This window comes from Microtus pennsylvanicus, chromosome 3 (assembly GCF_037038515.1).
Source record: "Microtus pennsylvanicus isolate mMicPen1 chromosome 3, mMicPen1.hap1, whole genome shotgun sequence".
Taxonomy (NCBI): Eukaryota; Metazoa; Chordata; class Mammalia; order Rodentia; family Cricetidae; genus Microtus; species Microtus pennsylvanicus.
In genome coordinates this window covers 26,926,273-26,948,216 of record NC_134581.1, presented here as the reverse complement: position 1 = coordinate 26,948,216, position 21,944 = coordinate 26,926,273, and the positions used below count along the sequence as shown (strand labels likewise).

General features: G+C 38.7%; 1 protein-coding gene across 1 annotated transcript in view; it reads right to left on the bottom strand.

Annotated features, from left to right (window-relative positions):
• Rasa2 (RAS p21 protein activator 2) overlaps nt 1-21,944 on the bottom strand; it is a 99,571-nt gene that overhangs the window by 18,449 nt on the left and 59,178 nt on the right. The window contains exons 10-17 of the mRNA XM_075964939.1: nt 21,334-21,490; nt 20,894-21,042; nt 20,151-20,265; nt 19,512-19,586; nt 17,050-17,173; nt 14,796-14,902; nt 10,174-10,257; nt 1,381-1,458 (exon numbers count right to left, since the gene is read on the bottom strand). Of these exons, the coding sequence (XP_075821054.1) occupies nt 1,381-1,458; nt 10,174-10,257; nt 14,796-14,902; nt 17,050-17,173; nt 19,512-19,586; nt 20,151-20,265; nt 20,894-21,042; nt 21,334-21,490 (889 nt within the window). The remainder of the gene's footprint in view (nt 1-1,380; nt 1,459-10,173; nt 10,258-14,795; nt 14,903-17,049; nt 17,174-19,511; nt 19,587-20,150; nt 20,266-20,893; nt 21,043-21,333; nt 21,491-21,944) is intronic.

The window sequence follows — 21,944 nt, the reverse complement described above, 5'->3', positions numbered from 1 at the left end:
AAAAGCTAGTATATCATAGTCTTGTTAATTGAAGTCTAACTCTACTGTCCCCCAAAGGTTTCAATAATGTCCCCCAAATAAAGTGTTATGTTTAAAATTTCTCAAGAGCCTTCAACAATTGCTTTAAAAAGTTTCAGGTGAATTTTGCACTATTCTAGATTAAAAAGAAAAAGAAGAACCTAGACTTGGCAAAGTAATGCACAGCTTTAATCCCAGCACTTAGGAGTTAGAGGCCAGCCCTGGTCTACATAGTAAGTTACAGGACAGCAAGAGCTACATAGTGGGACTCCGTCTTGAAAAAAAATTAAAAATAAAAATCTATCTGGTGCTAGAAAGTTACCTATGGAGTTCTCTGTGAAAGTATTTTAAAAGTCCAAACATGTACTTTAGTACAATATATTCTTGGCTATTGACTGCTAACTCATGCTACAGAATCTGAACAGGCTTAAAGACTGTCCTTGCTAGTTTGGTCACTGAGTTAGGATTATGATAATGAAAGCACAGTATTTTCTTCAAGTTTACTTTAGTTATATTTAAAAATAATTTTTCTTTTTAAGTTTTCCAGATTTACAATACTGTATTTTATATGGATGACTAAGGAGTTAAGAACCAAGAAATTAAAGGCTTAAAAAATATCCTCAGTTTCTAATCATACACCTTTTTACACGTTGTAGGTCTTACGTTAGCATGCTATAGACTACAGGCAGTTGTAAATTTTTTTTTAGTTACTTTCCTCCAATTACCAACATACTCAATAATTCATTGAAAACACTATTTTATACTTTCATTATTTTGTATGGATGTATGTGTGTGTGTGTCACAACATGAAAAGGGAGATTAGATGACAACTTGTGGGAACTTGGCTCCCGTCTTCCAACCATGTGGATCCAGAGAGCACTCAGGTTCTCAGGCTCCACGAGCGGTGCCTTTACCTGCAGAGCTATCCTTGCTGGCCTATGTTGTCTTATGAGACATGAGTGCTATTAGACCAAAGGTTCTTAGCAAAAGGCAATTCTGTCCTCTGGGGACATCTAGCAATTTCTGGTCATCAAAATAGGGAGTATGCTACTAGCATTTAATTCAGGGATGTTGTTAAATATCCTACAATGTAAAGCCTAGCTCTTAAAATCAAGAACTACCTAGCCCCTAATGTTAATAGTGTTGTAGTTGAGAAACCTAGCCTAGAAATATGTATTTGTAGCGTTAAGACAACAAGGGCAAGTTATTGTTAAGAGTTGCTTATCTCACAGCCTTAGACTCCTGGATTGACAGTTTAAACATTTATTTTTTTAAACTGGAGACTAACTCCTAGTAAGAATGAGATGTTAATTCCTTATGCTAGATGACAGAGAAGTTTCCTATTTCCAAAATAAAACATACCTTTTTCACGTCTGTAAAATATCTTTCCTCTTGAAACATTTTGAGAAATTCACACATAACTGACTTTTTGGAACGAGACTGAAAAAAAAACACAGGATTTGTATATGTTAAATATGCACAGCTTCTTAAACTGTTAGTTCTGACTCCACATGGGGTCTTGAAACATGATTCCACAGAAGGTGTCTGAAAGCACAGCAATAAAAACTAATTCAAAATCAAACGTCATGACTCTGAGGTGTTTTGGGCAGTGTCAGCTATGCTGCATGGCACCCCAACATTAGAGCTTTACCTACGCTCACACCACACTCATGTCTGATGCTATGCATGCTAGCACATCACACGTCACCTCAGCACACAGCTGAGCTACTGTATATTAGGGACTGAGCTATTTCTACTAGACATGAAGGCTTCTGCTCTGACAGAAACCTAATGGTTTAATTACAGAAAACAAAGACTTACTGTATTTCTCCATGTCATGAGTCAGCATGTATCACATTAGTAGCTTTGGATTTTATAAGAATGTTTGATTAACTGCTTAAATTGCTGGCTTAAGTTATTCGTTTCACTAAACAAAAAAATCAAATCCCAAAAACAAAACCCTAAAAAACATTAAGTAAATCTGGTGTGAGATTAGGACAGAATTCCCAACAATTTTTAAAATGGTCTTAAATATATTTCTGCCATTATGTTTATATAATATACTTAAAAAAAAAACTGTATGAGTGCTCTAACTACATGTAGGACTTTACACCAGAAGAGGGCAACAGATCCTACAACAGATGGTTGTGGGCCACCATGTGGTTGTTGATAATTGAACTCAGGACCACTGGAAGAGCAGTCAGTGCTCTTAACTGCTGAGCCATCTCTCCAGCCCCCTGCAATATACCTCTGTTCCATGTGTTTACGCAAACTGATTATAAAATAAAAATATAATCAACTTTGAAAAACTATATCCTATAGTATCAAATATTCAACGAATATTTATGAAAACATGAACAAGAATATCCATCTTATTAGTATGCAAATTTGTTTTCTGTAATTAATAAATGGTAATATTATAAATACAAGGAATTGACTTAAAATATTTTTGACTAATATACAATGTAAATATGTATCAAAACACTACATATATAAATTTGTATAATTATTATATGACAAAAAAGAAAATTTGATACAGATTTTGAAAATGTACTTACAAATGAGTGAACAAGGTTTAAGTAGCATACAACAAGGTAAAGAGACATCATTACTCACAAGCCTAAAGAGACAAGTAAGAAGTGGGAATCCACCTTTAGTGACAGAACAGCCCACACACAGGGGGCTGACAAGGGAGACTAAGAAACAAACTCTCTGGCCTCATTCTTCTTCTAGTATGCTGTGCCTCCACTGAGCAAACTCACCTGGAAGCCAGAGATCAGAGGCTCTACTAAGGCACAGAGCTGAACAAAGCAGGGATGGAGATCTGGTTGGGCAGATGGAAACTATGAAGCCCAATTTCTAGTTTCTTTTTTTGTTAACTACTTTAACTACTAGTTAAAAACTAGTAGTTGTTAAGAACGGCCCACATCCAGAATCACGTTCCTCCAGCCTTCAATGACTCAGCACCAACACCACAACATCATTAAAGGCCAATGTGACGCATCACTAAGGTCAACACAGCAGGTTTCTGTATCACCACCACGTACACGCTCCATACATCCCCTCCGCAGAAAGCTCGTGCCATCATGGCCTGTGCTACCCGCCCCCCCACACTTTTTTTTTGGTTTTTTGAGACAGGGTTTCTCTGTGGCTTTGGAGCCTGTCCTGGAACTAGCTCTTGTAGACCAGGCTGGTCTCGAACTCAGAGATCCACCTGCCTCTGCCTCCCAAGTGCTGGGATTAAAGGCGTGCGCCACCACCGCTTGGCTCTCTCCCCCTTTCTTATCCCTGCTTTGATACCATGATAGAAACCACCCCCCACCCCCACAACAAAACAAGTAAATCTCTTGCATGAGGTCTGTGTGTGGTGTGATCTTTGTGGTATTCCATGGCCCTCTGATACCACAAAATACTTACACTGGTACCAATAGGATATCCTGGTGCCTGCATTCCCCTTTGGGATCTGAGCTGCACTAGGACCCTATCCCTTATCTTCTGTCCACCTGCAACAGACTCCCCTTCTAGCCCACTGATTGCTTGGCCTTCAGTCTATCACCCACAATTGGTAAGTGATCTCTCTTGGTCGGTGGTTGGTGTAACTGCTTCCTTGAGTCTCTGGTACTCTTTGGAGGTGGAGGTACCCACCCTGCTCTAGACCCTTTCATTTGGGTGAGGCTTTGTTTCTGAGCTTGGTTTTCACCTTTTAGCTTCACATGAAAGCCCCAGTACCAGGAACTGAGTCTCTTAGCCCTGACCCGTTGAGTGTGGTGATGACCCACTGAGCGAATGCCTTGTGTCTTCCTCATTCCTCATTCAGTTCTCTGAGACATGGGGAGACCCTAGACTTCAGGTTTAGGACCTTCCTCTCTTCCTCACCCATGGAAATGTCATCGTCCATACCTTTTGGCTCCCCCTTGGGAAGCCCCTTAGAAAATCCCCAGCCTTTCCACCTGGCATCCACCCGAAGGGCCCCAAATTTATTTGCTTTTGTAATCAAATCTGGCCTCAATATCCCTTACATAATCAATCCAAATGTGACTAATTAGCAGCACCCTAGATTCCAATATTAATCTGGACCTTTACAAACACTGCAAGTGTTTGGGGCAGTGCGAAGGAAGAGGTTCCCTATTCCCTATTTCTTAGCTCTAAGCCTGTTTTTTTTGGTCTGGTTTTCCCCCAATCCCCACACTGTGTAAATGTCCTATCTTTAAGTTACCACTGACGGATCCATAAGTTTGTTGCAAAGTATAGTCTGAGCCCGACCTAGCAGGAGGGGGAGAAAACAAAGGAGTAGGCCAGCCTCAGCACGCACATGCCCTTTGCTCGCTGGTGGTATCTCTGCTTCCCCCTGCAGAGTCCTCTACTAAGGTATGTAAGGATCATTTGTTTCTGCTGGCTTCTGCCACCCACAGAATTTGATTCCAAATCCTAGAGTCTGATTCCTTAGCTGCTGCTTTCCTTTACTGCTTTCTAACCATTTGTTTCTTGTCTCTCTGGTCTCTGGCCTGCTATGCCCTCCACGTGGGCACCCACATATCTACCTCCCTGGCTCCTGTAGCCTGCCTGCTACGCCTCTGGCCTGCTACACCCACGTGTAAAAAAAATCTTCTGCTACCTGCTCTGTCGCTTTGTGCTTTTCTGGGACTGTACATTGCCAGTTTCCTTGTCTCCCACTAGGAGCTTCCTGCTAAGTCCTGCAGCCTCCTTAAGTCCTTCTGACCATCTGCAACATTGTCCCTCCTGGAAGTCCTGCAGCTTCTCTACGCCTGGGTGGAGTTTCTGCTTATCCCTCTGTGTCCCTTAACTATTCCTCTCCTTGTCTATGTCGTAAGTGTCTCTGGCTCCTAGAGCCTGCTATGACTTTCTATTTGTCTCTCTTGGCTCTGGGATACTACATCCTCTGGGTCTCTCTACCAAAGACACAGGTTCCCCTTCCTCTGCTCTCTCAGCCTCCACCTGTAGTCCTGCAGCTTCTGCTCCCTCAACTCCCTCCCAGAGTGTATAGAAACTCCCTCCCAGAGCGTATAGAAACTCCCTCCCAGAGCGTATAGAAATTCCCTCCAGAGGAATTTTTGCAATCCTTTCTCCTTGAGACAGTTTGGCCTCAGAATAGTTTAGTGACCAAAAATTGTCTAGCTTCTTTGTCTTTGTTCACATTGTAAAACTGTAGCTATTTTGGTAAACTGAGTCATACAAGAAACAGTAATACTCTCTAATGGTGTACTATAAAAGGGAAGTTTACTGCACTTATTATTTATTTTGATGCTAAAGGATCTTCAATTAAAATTTCAACTCAAATTTTAAGGCTCAAACTTAACAGGGAAAGGCTGTAAAAATCCTAATCTTATAAAAGCTAATGACTTATTGTAAACTGTTAAAGATAACCAAGACATGCAAATTAATAGTCAGTTGCCTTATAAATGATCAAATTCTTTAATGTGTTCAAACCTACACTTACAGTCACACTAAGTACTAATGCAATTAATTACAGGAATGAACTTTAGTCTCCTGTATATATTTTCAAAGTTAAGCCTAAAACAAGTAACTAAAAACAGGCAAAGCTTATTTTAGTTTAGATATACTTAATAGATAATGGTCCTCAGAACTTTTCAGAGATCTACTGAATATGACATTGAAGGTGTTTAATGGAAGGGAGGAGCAGGAAAAGAGCAAAAGCTTCCTTCCAGTGATAGAGAAGTGCCGTTCCGGCAGCAGCCCTAAGATCTCCAAAGAAGATGATGGGCACAGAAGACCACCTGGAGCTTGCTTTAAATGTGGCAAAACTGACCACTGAGTGAAAAACTATCCTTCACCTTGCCTGCTGCCAGACCTCCCCCATCCAAACTATGAACAAGCAGGACACTGGAGAGTTGGCTGCCCTGCTTTGCTTAAATAAACTAGACCAGTCAGTCCCCCAAATTCCTCCTCCACAGGAAAATCTGTTGGATCTTCTGGGCCTGGAAGCCTCAGACTGACACTGCCCTGGGATCTCTGCCCCCAGTGGAATCAAGACTACCAAGGAGGAACCTAGGGTGACTGTCCAGGCAGTAAGACTTTGGCATTTTTAATAAATTCAGGAACTGCTTATACTTCCTGCTTACTCTGGTGAAAGTTATCCTTCTCAAATCTCTGATGTTAACAGCAGCAACCAAGGCTTCAGATGCCTTCTCGGTTCTCTTCATATGCAAAAAATCAAGCTTATGACCCCAATTTCCTAGAGCTACTAGGAGGTCTAAGAGGTCTAGGCACAGTAAACAACCAGACTCAGAAAAGAGATAAACTCACAAAACAGATTTCAATGTAACTTTTTACTAATCCTTTATTTGAAGCACTCACTTTACAATGACTGTTCATGGTAAACAATAACTGTTCATGGTAAATGACTGGATAGAAAAAGTGCAAAGTTTATGTAAGGTCTGAGGATATGAAAGCTTATGCTGTAAATGTCTAAAAAATGTTTTAAAGATATGTAAATGCAAGTTATAAAGGTATAAGAAAGTGTTTTAAGGTGTGTAAATGAATTTGTATAAGAAAGTGATTTAAGGTATATGTAAAAATGTTTCAGATTTCTTTCCCTCTCTATGCTATTGTTAAAATTCAGAGTTTTACCATTAACCAATGGAGTTCTGATTAGCTACTGATCTAGCTCTGGTAAGCACTGACTACTCTTATCATAGTTACAAGCTCAAGTTTTTAAGCTTGTTTTGGTTGTTTTCCAAGTATAGACTAAAAAGTGCTTCTCACTGTGCTAAAAACATCTCTGTCCAATCTATATATCCAGCCCTCTGGAAACTGTTAATTCTTTCAACCTAGAATCATCCTTGGGTTCCCAAGAATCTACCACGACGCAAAGCATGAGTCTACTACCATTCCTACAATGTGGATTTCAGTACATTTAAGTGGTAATGCAACATATCTAACTTATCTCTTTTGTAAGGTAAAAAAAAAGTTCTTGTATGCTGGGCAGTGGTGGCGCATGCCTTTAATCCCAGCACTGGCGAGGCAAAGGCAGGAGGATCTCTGAGAGTTTGAGGCCAGCCTGGTCTATAGAGCGAGTTCCAGTATAGTAAGGGCTGTTGGTACACAGAGGAAACCCTGTCTTGAAAAACAAAAAACAAAACAAAACAAAAAATCTTGTAAACTTCAGGGAATTGACTTGAATCCACCTCTCAAGGTCAAATGGACTCTAGATAAGTACTGCCAATCAAAACTGCCTGTTTCCCCTCCTGCCTATTCTGCTTATTCTTGAGGGTGGGCTCTCCCCCACTTTCCATGGGCCTAAAAGCTTCAAATGTAAACCTAAGAAAAAAATTTTCCCCTTAACCCCTTAATTTTAACTTCTGTCCCTAATATACCTGTTTCAGCAGGCTTCCAATCGCTTAAAGACTTTAAACTGCTCCAGTGCAGCGTGCAGGTCCCAGCCCCAGATGGCCCTGCAGAGACTGGACAGCCAGTGAAACAACGTGTTTTCCGCATTCTAGCCTTCTTAAGTTCCCAAGGCTGTCAACGCACCCAGACAACAGGAAGCAGTCTGAAGAGCCTGGCGCCCTCACTCTCACCTCTTGTAGAATAAATAAAAGGAAGGAATGGTAGGAACTACCCACATTCCAGACCCAAACTCCTCCTGCCTTTTTTTATATATTAAAGAAGCTGTTTGTAATTCTTTTAGAGATTACAACACATACAAGTGAATTTTATCAAAATATAGCACATTTCTTCTACTATATTCATAAAAATCAATTCCTATGTAAATAGTTCTGAAAAATCAACTAAAATGAGTTAAAATTTACAAAGGGTTGTTAAAGGATTTCAATCAAACTTATGAAAACTATATAATACCCAATTGATAACAGCCTGAAAGAAGTGCAATCTCTGAGTTCAAATGTTTTAAAAGTGCTGACTATTCTTACTAGAATGGAAATGCTTCAACTCTGAAAAATAATCCAGGTGCTGTTTTAGCTAGTCCTAGATTCTCAGCTAAGCCAAAGTTGAAGAAAAAAGCTTATCACATTAAAAATACCTAAATTATGCATATCAGAAATTTAAAAATGAATCTGAGAAATGAATATATTGTTCTAATAAAAGTTCTCAGACTAGCCTCAACTAAAAACAGTTGCTGGTCTCCTATGGCACTTTCCTCTGGTCCAAATAACCATGCATTACTTCTTACCCCTGCATGTCATTTGAATTTTGATTACATAAAACAAAAGCAAATAAAATTAATGGTTTGGATAAACAAAATTAATAACTTCTATCATCAAATAGTTGTTATAGTAACTAGGAACAAAGGCAGTTGGTGGTAAAACACTATTACACTGTACACTTAGAAACCCTTTAAAGACTCTCAAGTGTGGAGTTCACATTTAACGTTACCTGTCCTCCCTGCCTTTAATGACTCAGTGCCAACACTACATCATCACTAAAGGCCAAGGTGGCATATCAATTTCCACAGCACTACTATATGTTTAGATCTCTTGCCCCCCAGTCCTAGCCTGCACTATCATGGTCTGCTCTCTTTCTTGCCTGTGAGGTCTGCTGTTCGGTGTGATCTTTGTGGCAATTCTTGGCCCTCTGATTACTGCAAAACATTTACAGTAGTAGTGGGGACTGAACCTAAGGTCTGACATATAAGAGGTAAGTAAGGGTTCTACCACTGAGCTACAGCTTAGTCCTTCAATGTCCAGTTTCATGGGAAAGGAAGAAAGCAGGCAGGGAAAGACAAAACCCTCAGAGATGAGGGACAGTGAATAGGGAAGGCACTAATGTCAGAGTGAGGCCTAGGCCACAGCGGCTGCGCCCATGTCACCAGCCAAACAGGAATGGGCCCAGATATGTTTATCACAAATGACTTCAGCTGGTTTCCCTACACAACCTGGAACGTAAACATACTGAATGTGGAGAGAGGAAGCTGTGTGAATGTGTATTACTGACAAGAGCATGGCCATGTCAAGAACTCACAGCCTCAGACTTCTGAAAATGGCAAAACCTTCTGATCCCAAGTACTAGTGTTTAGGAGTGACTGACTTTTAGCTAAAACTAGAAACTACCAAATACAACTTCCCACCTACTAACTAACCAGTAAACTAAGTATAGCCTTCATTATGTATGGCACAAAAGGAAGGGGTTAGCTTGTCTCCATGGTCTCTGTAAACTTTACCAGCAGTAAACTTCCTGGAGAAGGAAGCTGTACTTCCAGAGTACTTTCCACCAAGGGACAGACCTCGCCCCCCCATACCAGTAAGTCAATGAACCCAGAATGTTCCAGGTCATGGCACCAGGCACTAGAGGCTGGTCTTTAGCCTTTCCCACACTGCATATGGTGCATTAAGCCCCTCCTTGAATATGACCAGGCTTGGTTCAATTTTATTGTTTCCAGCTGCTGAAAACCAAAGGTACCTCATGCTGGGCCAGTTGCTGGGTGTCCGCAAAGACTATTCTTTGGTAGAGCCAGTGACCATAGTTACTCTATCAATCAGACCACGGCTTTTATCTCCTCTTTACTGAATACTCTTGATGAGAAAGGGACAGGAGCAATGAAGGTCCCTCAAAGCTCTTGACACAGCCATGAACATGGTACTCACTGTCTGGCCTTTTTTCCTCATGGATCTCAAACTAAGTAAAAACTCAGGATAGCAGTTGCAGAAGCAAATGACAGAAATATTCTCAGCACTGGGTGCTGGGCATTTCAAAATGCTATAATAAGTTTTTATCAGTAAATGTTTGATTTGTTGTACTAACTTTATATATCTGTATACTAAGGTTGCATAAACATTCCTTGGGTAAAAAGCTTCATGAGTGGAGAAGTTCATAAAGCCCTGGAGTAGAGCACTAGGAAATGACAGGACTGTATTTTGAAGCTAAGGACCAAGCTAATCACATATTTCCATTAGTTATCCAGCTTGGAGCTCAAGACTTCTTCCAAAGCTGTCAGGTGTCTTTTCTTCCTAACTGCTCTCTCCCTACCTTGGATACATCAAGGTAAGGACCACCAGTTCCTCTAATACATGACAACACAGGACATTCAATAACAGTTCCTAGATCTGAACACGTATTCTCTTCAGTTTTATCTTTAATATGGAAGGAGGTAAGTGAAGGAATCTTATAATATAATAAAATTTATTAAGTATGAAAGAAGGAAAAATATTATAGACTCACCTTTCTTCTGGATAGACTTTCCCAGTTTCCCAAAGTCTGTATGGTTTTTGAGATGAGAGTTAATGTTCTAATTGTCTGTGTATCCTAGAAAATGACCAAAATTCTCGTTAATTTTTCAAGAAGTAAAATTTATATAAAAAGCAGAATGAAGTGAATGGACTATATGGCTCTAAAATAGTAGTTAAAAAATTCAAACCTGGATAGTTCAAATGAGGCCAGACCTAGGATAACTTACTGAACTTAGGGGTTAAGAGACTAAAGAAGTTGGTGGTGTAGGCCTGTGATCCCAACCACTTGGGAGGCTCAGACAAGAAGATCACGAACTCCAGGTCTGTTTAAGCTACAAAGTGAAGAGAAGTTCAAACTAAACAACTTAATGATTGTCTTGTCTCAAAAAGTAAAACGAGGGCTGCGGGTACGGCTCAGTGGGAGAGGCCTTAGATTCCATTTTCAGTACCATTAAAAAAATAAAGACAGATTAAAGATTTAATGACTTGATTTGTTCCCTTTGGAAGACACAATTTAATCAACTGCATCTAAAGGTTTTTATATGGTCTACAAGACTGGATCACACTATAATTTTTATTCATTTTTGGCAGATCAACGTTATTTACTTTTTTCTACCGTATAACTTAAATAGGTGTTCCCAACTTTCTGTGCCCAGTCTACTTCTAAGCCTATCTGAAGAACATAAATGGCTTTGCCATCAACTGTTTCCACTACTGGAGGGAGAATCCAGATTCATACTAGGCTGACACAGGATCTTAACACAGGGTTACTGTTTGGGTTTCATGCTACCTTTCAGGTCTATCTACCTGACAGAAGTAAATAAAATGGACAGGAACAGAGTTCTCGATCTCTTTTTTCCTTTCTTTTTCTTTTTTGGTTTTTAAAGACAGCTACACAAAGCTCTGTGTAGCTCTGGCTGTCCTGGAACTAGTTCTGTAGACCAGGCTAGCCTCAGAGGTCTGCTTGCCTCCTGAGTGCTGAGATTAAAGGTGTGTGCCCCCACTGCCCTGTGATTGTTTCCTTTTAAACTGAGGTATAATTTACATTTAATTTAGTGACTTGACCTGCTCTTATGTGTACAGCCTGATAGACTCTTACTGATCTCCATTTTTATATAACCAACTATCCTACCACAGTAAACTGTATTATCAAAAAATATAACTAGGAAAATTAAGTTAAGGAGATATATTGTTTCAGTTACTAGGATCCCACCCAATATTGAAAACAGGCAATCAACATTGTGGGGAAGAAACGACCAAGACATGAAGAAATCTGAAAGAGTAATAAATATCTGGTATATGACCAATACAATATGTTTGGAAAAAGTTGCATCCAAGATTCCATTCTATCTCTAAGAGGCCCCTACTACATAACATTCTTAAAGTTTTTTTTTCCCCCTTTGGTTTTTTTGATACAGGGTTTCTCTGTGTAACAGTCCTAGCTGTCCTGTAACTAGCTCTTGTAGACCAGGCTGGCCTCGAACTTACAGAGATTCACCTGCCTCTGTCTCCCAAGTGCTGGGATTAAAGGCGTGCACCACCACTGCCTGGACATTCTTTAAAAGTTACGGTAAAATTAAATTTGAAATTAATTTTACAAGAATTTACTGTTTAATTTTTTTGGGGGGTGTTTTGAAACAGGGTTTTTCTGAGTACACCAGGCTGGCCTCTAATCAGAGATCCAACTATATCTGCCTCCTAAGTGCTGGGATTAAAGGCATGCACCACCACCACCCAGCTTAAATTTGGCTTTTAAATTCAGTGTTATAGGTCATTTTTTTCTTGAACTATCAAAAGGGAACAATATACACTTTACTGAATTCCAGGCTACCACACAGGCACGACTACAATCATGTCATTCAGATGCTCTGACTCCCTGGTACTAGTTACACAGAGCCTGCAACAACGTTCTCCCATCACTGTATACTATAGCTAGGGCCCTCATCACCTAGCATCCAGTACACAACACTGTAACATTTCCTAAATTCAACTAAGTGTTGAATTTTTCAATTCAAAATAACTTCCATGCATCTCTTTTTTTTTCTCTTATGTCAACTTACAGAACTGGTACCATCTGACTGTATTTGGTCTATAACAAATGTTTGTTCTAATATTTTAAAAGTACTCATTACTCATTACCTTTTCTAAAGATGTTCTTTTAAATCCTATGGAAATCTGATCTGGAGGCAGCAAAGCATACCCCCCCCCCCCCGCCCCTGTATTTAAATCATGAATCCTGTTTTTTAAAAAAAAGACTCAACTTGATAAGCTCCTTCTCTGACCTACCATCTTCATTAATTAAACACTCACTCACTAGCTTGTGACTGTCCTAGAGACTGTCGGAAGCTTTGGGTACATATACATGGAAAAGGTCCCACATTGCCCCTGAGGCACTGGCAGTCTATGTGCAAAGGTTATACACAGATATTATTAGAACAGAATATTAAAATGCCATGACAGAGTACACAGAGTATTACAGATATATATGAGGGACATTAAACAAAACTATCAGGTTAAAAAAGGTCTTGGGAGGGTCTTAAAAGGGGTTATTAAGGAGAGAATAAGAGATAAGTATAATGGAAATAGTTTATTTTTTCCTTCATAAAACTTCAATGGCAGTTTACCAGGTCAGTGTTCATATAATCTGTATTTTTAAAAGAAAAAAACAATTGCCAAGGCAATTCAAGTAAAGATTTCCTTTCTTTCATTCTTCTGTTTGTACTAGAAATTGGATGCAGGGTCTCACAAATGTTTGGTGAGCCTTACTACTGAGCTATATAGTCTCAGTCCTTAGTCTATCTCAGTATTTATATTTTAAAATTTTATAAATTTTTTTAAAGATTGTGATGGTTTGAAAGAAAATGGTCCCCAAAGGGAGTGGCACTATTAGGAAGTGTACCCTTTTTGGAGGAAGCTTGTCACTGTGGGGGCAGGCTTTGAGGTCCTTATTGCTCAAGCTTCCCTCAGTGTGACAGTCAATTAACTTCCTGTTGCCCCTGAGTCAAGATGAAGGATTCTCAGCTCCAGCACCACATCTGCCTGCATGCTGCCAGGCTCCCCATCATAAGCTATTCCAATTAGATGGTTCACTTTTTAAGAGCTGCCATGGAATTGTTGTCTCTTCACAGCAATAACAATCCTAAGACAGAAAATCTATTTTTTTTACGTGCATGTGTATCTGTGTGTGGGCATGTGCAGAGAATTCAGAAGGTTTAGATCCCTTAGAGCTGGAGTTATGGGTGGCTGTGAGCTGCCTGACAAGGGTGCTGGGAACTAAACTTGTGTTCTCTGCAAGAGCAGTATGCCTTCTTAACTTCTAAGTCATCTCTCCAGCTCCTCCATATTTTGAAACTAGTGTTTTCAAAAACAGTTACTTGCTAACACATGCATGTGCACAATGCACACCTCCTTGAATCTGTCTTATAGCAAGAACAGCACATATCCAGTGTCCTTGTTATGATTATTTAGCTTCCTGTTCTTTTTTTTTTGCTTCCTGTTCTTTAATCTACTCTTTCTTGTCTACTCTAAAACTAGCTTCTATAGTTAATTTCTCAAAATTCAAGGAATTTCTAAATGTAAAACTTAGTAACAACTGAACATCTATTTTCTGCCATTGCTGTGTGGCTCTACTCAGCTAACACTGTGAGGCTATCCCAGGGACGCATGGCATGCAGATCCAGTTCAGCTGGAAAGCCTACAGGCCCTCCCGACACTGCATTGCCTGATAGAGCGAGAGTACATAAAGGTTGAGAATGTCAAGATCTGCAGCGTCTCCAGCACTAAGCACGGTGACAGTGGCTGTTCTAAGTGTCTCAATACCAGTCTGCTTACAGGCTGTGGAGACTGAACCTAGTTCCATTTCAATTCAATTCAAATTGGGTAGGATTCAATCATAATGCCTTAGTAATGTGAGCCTAGAGAAGTTATTGCATGGTGATTTCCTTACCTGTACATGGAGCTAATAAAATAATTTACTCATACCGTGACTAGGATGACCTTAATGAGTTAAGCACATGACGTGATTAAAACAAAGCTTAGTACAGAGTAATCACTAAATGTTTCTTATTATCTGTTATACAAATCAGCTCCTACAGCATCAAGAGTATAAAGTATTTAGGATAAAAAAAGCTAAAGAATGACTAAAATATGCTGTATGCAGAAGGATAAGTTATGTAGAAATAAGTTAAAAAAGAACCTTAAAATATTAAGAAGTATATATGCAAAGATTTAAATTTAGCTGAGTAGAAACACTATTGCAGGTTAAGGTCAATCTGGGCTATGTAGTAAGATTCTGCCTCAAAATATAAAAATAAAAAATAAATTGTTTTAATAAGCCAGAAAAAGGTCTTCCAACAGCCAGCAAAAACCACTACTACAAACCACTACCACCACCCTGTAACTAAGGGCAATGGCCCTTGTGTCATGAGAACTACAGGAGAGAACAGCAGAGGAAACCCTGGGGCAGCTCCCTCCTGCTCATCAGTGACACCAACTTATCAGCAGTTAATCACGTGTGAAATGTCTTAGCACAGCAGTAAAGGGAGTTTATTTTTTCTTCATTTTACTAAAAATAAAAAAATCTGGAATAAAGCTTTGAGAGAAACAAACACTTACTGGATAATGAGGTCGCAAATGAAAAGTATGAGGTGATAGTATCGCTACAGCAAAGAAACGAAGGAACACAAAGCTGGTCACTGCAGAGTACTGAACATGAGGGTTATCTGCAGGGATAAAATGGTGAAATGTCATGCAAAAACACTAATTAAAAACCAAAGATGATAAAGTAAAAAAAAGAAAAAACATATGTAAACCATGTAGGACAGGAAAACAATCTGTAAAGTAAAAACTGATTTGTGAAATGATACTAATAACTGTGGCTAAACTAAAAGGAGAAAATGCTGTAACTTAAATAAAATGAAAGGCAAAGTTCTTATGTTTTTAAAGAAACATTTTTAACTTGAAAAATAGCCTTTTCTTCATATAGTCTTGAAATTACAACAAAAACAAAAGCAGTATCTAGCACTACTCAGGGGCAACACTGAATACCAAGGAATAGTTTTTAGTTTCACAATTTTGTTACAAATCCACCCTAAAAACCTTGATTACATGCTTAATTTTAATTGTCTAGTTCACTGGATGGAAAATGCCTAGGATATCATAAACCAACTTTGTGTTTGTTTTTGAAAGGCATATTTGGCCCTGGCTCATTCCTCCCCTCCCCTCCCTCCTCACCGCCAGGAGGCCAGGTGAGCAGAGTGCCTGGCTGCAGGACACACCACAGGGTTTGCTCTGCCTCAGGCCTGACTAAAGCAATGGATCCTGCGGATGTTGGACTGAAGCTCTGAAACTATGAACCCATAGAAATCTTTTATATCGTTTCTCTCAGGTATTTAATCACAAAAAGAAACATCAACAGTTTAAAGACTAGAAATGACTAGGTGGAAGTATTACTTTTAAAAGCTACCAATATCTCACATACTGCTGCAGATGAGCTGCAGGCTGCTTGCAGCACTGACCGCTCATCTCTAGTACTTGTTTCCGACTGGAGCCAGCAACTAACCTGACACCCAGATGCTAGAGAGGCGGGTGGTGAGGGAAAAAGCTTCCGGATCTGACAAATATGTCGAGTTTTAGCTCTTACAAATCACTCAACAGGGAACATCACCAAGCTGTCCACTGTAGTGGTACCTACTTCCTACTGACTGCTTGCCCTGCTATCTATATTCCAGGTACTAAGAACAAATGCAACCTCAGTTTCATTACCTAATCAATGGGTAATGGCCTCAAACAGTGTTAGGAGTGAAAAACAAGACAGGCTAGCAAGCAGGCAATGTGGTTATTTCCTAGCTCACTACTTTAAGATAGAATCTAATCAGCACTTCATCTGTATATATGTAGGATCAAGTCTCTGCCTTCTCTACTGATTACAAAGGTTACAGACATTTATTTAAATCTAAATGCTTTATATCTTTATTATAATTAGCCAAGAAACCTAAACCTGAATTCATGTATAAGCTAGACAACTCAGTCATACTGTTTTAGTATTGGGTAAATTAAATAGAGGGACATATACATGCAAACATAATAAAATCTCTTTGGATGGTTAAAAAAGTTAATTTATAGTTTTATACAGATAGATAAACTTGGCTATTAATAAGTAGCTGCTTTGTCTATGTCTCCCCCCTCTGTTATGGGCAAATCTGCAATGGGCTTTGGCAAATTTATTTATGTAACAGAAATGAACTAAGTACTAAAAATAAGAGGTAGTAATTCATAATTTTATAAATTCTTTCCAATAAAAATCTTAATATAGCTAATTTTGCAAAATTAAGCATAATGATTTCTTGCTATATGTACCTCAAAATCTTATATGCATTGGAACAAGTGTTTGTAAAGTCCAGAACTATTTTTGGGAAAAAAAAAATCTCATCACAGATATCTTAGCACTCCCAAACTGTCAAATCTGTTCAACTGTATGAAACTGATGGCTATTATTGCTTGAATATATGCACCTGGGGAAATGGCTGGAACAACAAAGGTGCTCCTGTGTGTCCCACAGGTTCCTAATATATAGCACATTACTTACATATTGCAGAAAATCTTACAGATCCAAATTTTCCTTCTTAAAAACTAATGATTTTGATTTGCTCTTTATATAAAGTTGTCTTTATACTGAAATAAGATGGATTGTATGTTTTGAGATTATAGAAAAAATAAGTCATTAAGTCTCTCAAAAAAGCTAGCATCATTTTGGAAAACTTCTAGAAGACTGGGCCTATGCACAAACATTTCATACAGACCACATGGACATCATGTAGAAAAAACACAGAAAAAGAGATGATGTAATTGAGTATATCAAGGCACTTACTAGGAAATCTCTTAGTAGCCATCTGCCTCAGAGAATAAAAGATATCGCACATCACAGTGGGGCAGCTCACACTTGATCCTACAATTGTATTGAATACTTTGTCCACATAGTAGTGCAGATTCTCCTGCAGGGTTTAACAAAGTAACACTAAGATTTTGACTTTCGCACATCTTCAATAATCTTTATGAAAAAAAGTAATGGATATGAGATTTATTAGATGATGACAACCTAGTATTCTAAAGCCCTGTTTCCATTCTGCAAGTTCATTGAGTTAAAAGGGCAATCAACATCCTAACTTAATTTAATAAATTCAGACTTTCTAGACAGTCTATACGAGTAATTTTCACAAGAAGCACGGTAAATAAAATAATAAAAAAGAAAACCAGGGAAAGAACTCAGGGAAAGAAAGGCAGCGTTAGTACACTGTAACACAGTCAGTCACACTACTGTGAAAACCTGTGACTCCCACACAATTATAGATTTCTCAGAGGTAACTAAAATCATTATGTCACTTAGTCCGATGAGTCTGACCTGAAAGGAATAGTCAGAATGAAGGCTGCAACTAGCTGCAGTTTAAATCCATTATTATTATAGGCTATTGCCCCTACTGTTGGTTGCTCACTAGAACTGGAGGTAAGACCCTACTGCTAAAGATATCATGTGCTAGACTTCACGGTGTTAAAAAATATAATGCAGGCTGCTAATGGAGAATTGTCATTAAAAACTTTGAGCTGCAACCCCCTATCCTGCACTACTAACCTTCCAGGCAACAGGGGGACCACTGTTTGGGGGATAAACAAGCACTTTCTGATTTGGATCTGCAGCCCGCTTCACAGGAGGGAATTCTCATTTGACACTGTAAATCTGTTCAAAATCTCATAGCTGGGATAAGGGTAGCTATGTAGGGGGGGAGCTATTGCTGCTGATTTGCTAGATGGATATGCCTATCAAATCGTCTTCTAAATATTTATGTGTAAGTGCACAGATTAGTGATGTTCTTGGTTTTGGTGGCCACCACTGCAGAGGCTTAAAGTGCTGAGAGTAAGTGACTGTTGAGTGCGTAACCTTAAATGGCCATCTATAACACCTCCCCTCTCTCACGGTTCAGGGACCATGACTGAAGAAAGGACAGAAAGAATCTAGGAGAAAGAGTGACCTTCCCATAACAGTAGTTTAAGCACTACATGGCCACTGCACTCTTGAGTTCTCAGTAGTTATGATCATCAGAACAAGACTTATATAAACTCGGGCCCATCTACTATCCGTCATGGAGTGGGGAGGGGGCTTAAGTCCCTGCCTATCCCTGAGGATCTACAAGCAATAAGTGGTTGCTGGGGGAGGTAGAATTTTTTTTTTTTGTGGTGTAACTATTGATAAATTGTCTATGCTACTGTAGTTAACTCCTCACTTCTTGTCCCTAAGTAAACTTACTAGAATATACATGAACTTACATGTACACACACACACACCAACATGAAAGTAGAAAAGCAGAAGGGCCAATAATTAAAACAAAAATTAAAAAAAAAAGAAAAGAGGGTAGTTAGAGAGGCTCAGCAGTTAAGAACATATACTGCTCTTGCACAGAAAGAAGCGCTTGGGTTCTCAGCATCCAGGCCAGGCAGCTCACCTCTGCCTACAACAACAGCTCAAGGAAACTCAAGGACTCTGGCTTCCACAGCACCTGTACTTCACATGAATATACCCAAATTGAAAAATAAGAAAGAAAGAAAGAAAAGTTGAAGGGGAAGACTAGTTGAAAGAGGAAATCGATCAGCAGGAGAGGGAACAAAAGAGGATAAAAGGGGGTTAACATGATCAAAATATCTTATATGCATGTATGCAAATGTAACATAACCTATTATTATCTATAATATATGCTAACAAAAGATTAGCTTCCAGAGAACCAGAGTTCAGTTCCTAGCACCCATATTACAGCTCACAACTGCCTGTAACTCCAGTTCCAGAAGATCTAAAGTACTCTCGGGCTTCTGTTGGCATCGACATTTATGTGCACACATCCATACACAGTACCTCCAAACACACAGATATAATTAAAAATGCAAAGTTAAAAAGCTTGAGAATAAAATAAGGTAAAATCAATACTAGAAAGTGTTCTGAAAAACGAAGACTAATGTAAAGAATAAATAACGTTGTTTCCAGACACATGGCATTATTAAATTTTAAGATTATGTGTGGGGGGAGACAGGGTAGATAAATGGCTAAGTGGTTAAGAACACTGATGTTTTTGCAGAGGATCTAATGTGGTGGCTCACAACCATCTACACCTCTATTTTCAGATGATCCAATACCATCTTCTGATCTCCATAGGTACCAATCATACATGTGGTGCACAGCTCACACACAGGCAAAACAGTTATACACATAAAACAAACCATTTATGGGAGTTAGGTATAACATTAAAAAAAACCAATGGCGTTATAAACTACATCATATAAACTTACCTTATTATTTTCTACATTGTCTCCCTCCTTCAACTTAACAGGATCTATCTCACAGGATTTTGAGGATTCACAGATCTGGAAAATACATGTATTTTTCAGTTACTGCACTTTCCTAGGTAATTTGAAAACAATTATTTTTCTGATAATATAAAAATTAAATCCAACAAAGTTTAAAGCCCCCACCTGAAGGTAACATGTACAATGTAGACAATATTCTGAAGAACTGTATCAAAATTGTTTAACGCCACAGTAAAAATATAAGGAATAATAATGTAGATTGATGTGCCTTGTGGGTAAAAATCCACAGATGAGAAAGGAATTTACTTATAAAATGTCTATCCTTATTCCTTCAGTAGCTCACGAATGGTCAGATCCTTCTAATCAACACACTACTTCTTGAAAGAGAAGCAGTGGTTCCCAACCTTCCTTATGCTGAGATCCTTTAATACAGTTGTTCCTCATGTTGTGGGACCCCCCAGCCATAAAATCATTCTTGCTGCTACTTCATAACTATAATTTTGCTACTTTACGAATCGCAATGTAACTATGTGGTGTGCAGGTGGTCAAGGGTAGTTTGACCCACAGGTTGAGAATCACTGCTCAGATGGGCAGACTCTGGCAGTGAGGCATTCTCTGTACCTCGTCCAGAACAGGCTTTAACGTGACTTTCAAGTAGTGCCCTCCCACTATTTTCATCATTTCATCCAGACACCGAGTTGCCAGGGAATTTCCTCTAAAAATTGTGCTTGCATCTCTGAAATAGAAACAGGAAGATATAAAAATCAAGCACAGCAAAAAGGGAAGAAAAAGTTTTAAAACAGTAACATTTTGACTTTGATTATATAATTTTAGTAATTTTTATTACTAACAGGAAAATTTGCTGACATTAAGTGTTTCTAAAATTACCAAAACTATTTTCTGAAAATGATACTATCAGATTAAAAAAAAGAAAACTATGAAATAAAAATATATAACATAGGTATGGGTATATAAAATGATGGTGTTATTTTACTATGATGGGAATGGAAAGCCATTTGATTGCTCTTTATGTTGTCCTATGTGTGCCTTATAAAGTGTCCTTACTATCTGGCTTGTGGCATGTGAACCACTGCATCCAGAAGCCAAGATCAGTAACAAAGGAAACTGTACGGCGGAATTAAACACATTCCCTTATTAACTGGTCCTTACTGTTGTTGGATTCTGTTTGGTTAACTTTAAAAATTGTCTTTTGTTACTGACTAGGGAGTTCTTTTTCACCTGCTCTATAGTAAACTTGGCCAATACAAAACAAAACAAAAAAACACAGACTATAAAAACAATCTGGCAAATTAAAGTTCAATTTTAACAACACATAATTAACATTTGATGATTACAATTCTTACTGGGTATCCTTCAAGTCCAGTTCAGCCACCGCAGTGATAAATGGAACCAGTTTATTGTGATGCAGCAATAGTCGAACAAGAGGCAAAACAGCATCCTTTTGATCTTGACATATTTCACCCAAAATATAAGCAGCTGAGGCAGATACTGGCTAGGATACAGAATGGTAGAAAACAAACACCGAATCAAAAGAGCAGGGCTACAGGTTCAATCTGTGGATGTAATTTAAATACACTCCTTAATTACAATATGTATAAAATAGTATTTAGTTCTCTAAATTCTAATCAGATATAAAATGTGAAGCACAAATCAGCACTCTGGCTCGGAGACATTAAATACACAGAGCTTTTTAAGCGCTGACATTATGAAATCTTTTCTTCATCATTTACAGGATTTGTTTAGCCTTTCACATTGAGTCATACATGTAAGATTTCTAAAATACCTGAACATCTGGTGATTTTAGCAGCAGAGTTTTCAAGGGATCATAGTATTCTGATGGAAGCACATAGTCTTCTGTATAACACAGAGTTAATCGAAGAGATCCCAGGTCATCAGTTTTAGATGACTTGTTTCCATTGTCTCTTGGTTGTAGCAAGTACCTAAAGTAAAAACAGTGTCAACTCCAAGTGATGGTAATGAGAAACAAGCAAGTGGGATAAACAAACAGGTGAGCTAATGAAAAATAAACAGGGGCTGGGAGTGAAGCTGAGTGGTGACATGTGTTCTCATCATATTCAATCTCCAGCACGTCAACAAAGTATGTACATACATAGAGGAATTATTGGCAAAGATGGGATTTAAACTAAGCAGTTTGATTCTAGAATACATGATCACATACATGTTCTAGAATGTCGTTAAGTAGAAATAGAAGCATGTACAGGTGGGTGTGGTAGTGTGTGCACTTGGGAGGATTCTGAGTTTCAGGTCAGCCTAGGCTACCTAGTTTCAACAAAACAAAACAAATAAATCAATAAAAACTATACACATGTATTTGCCTATATATACAGGAAATATTCTCAGAAACTAGGGAACAGTGGCTAGCTCACAAAAAAG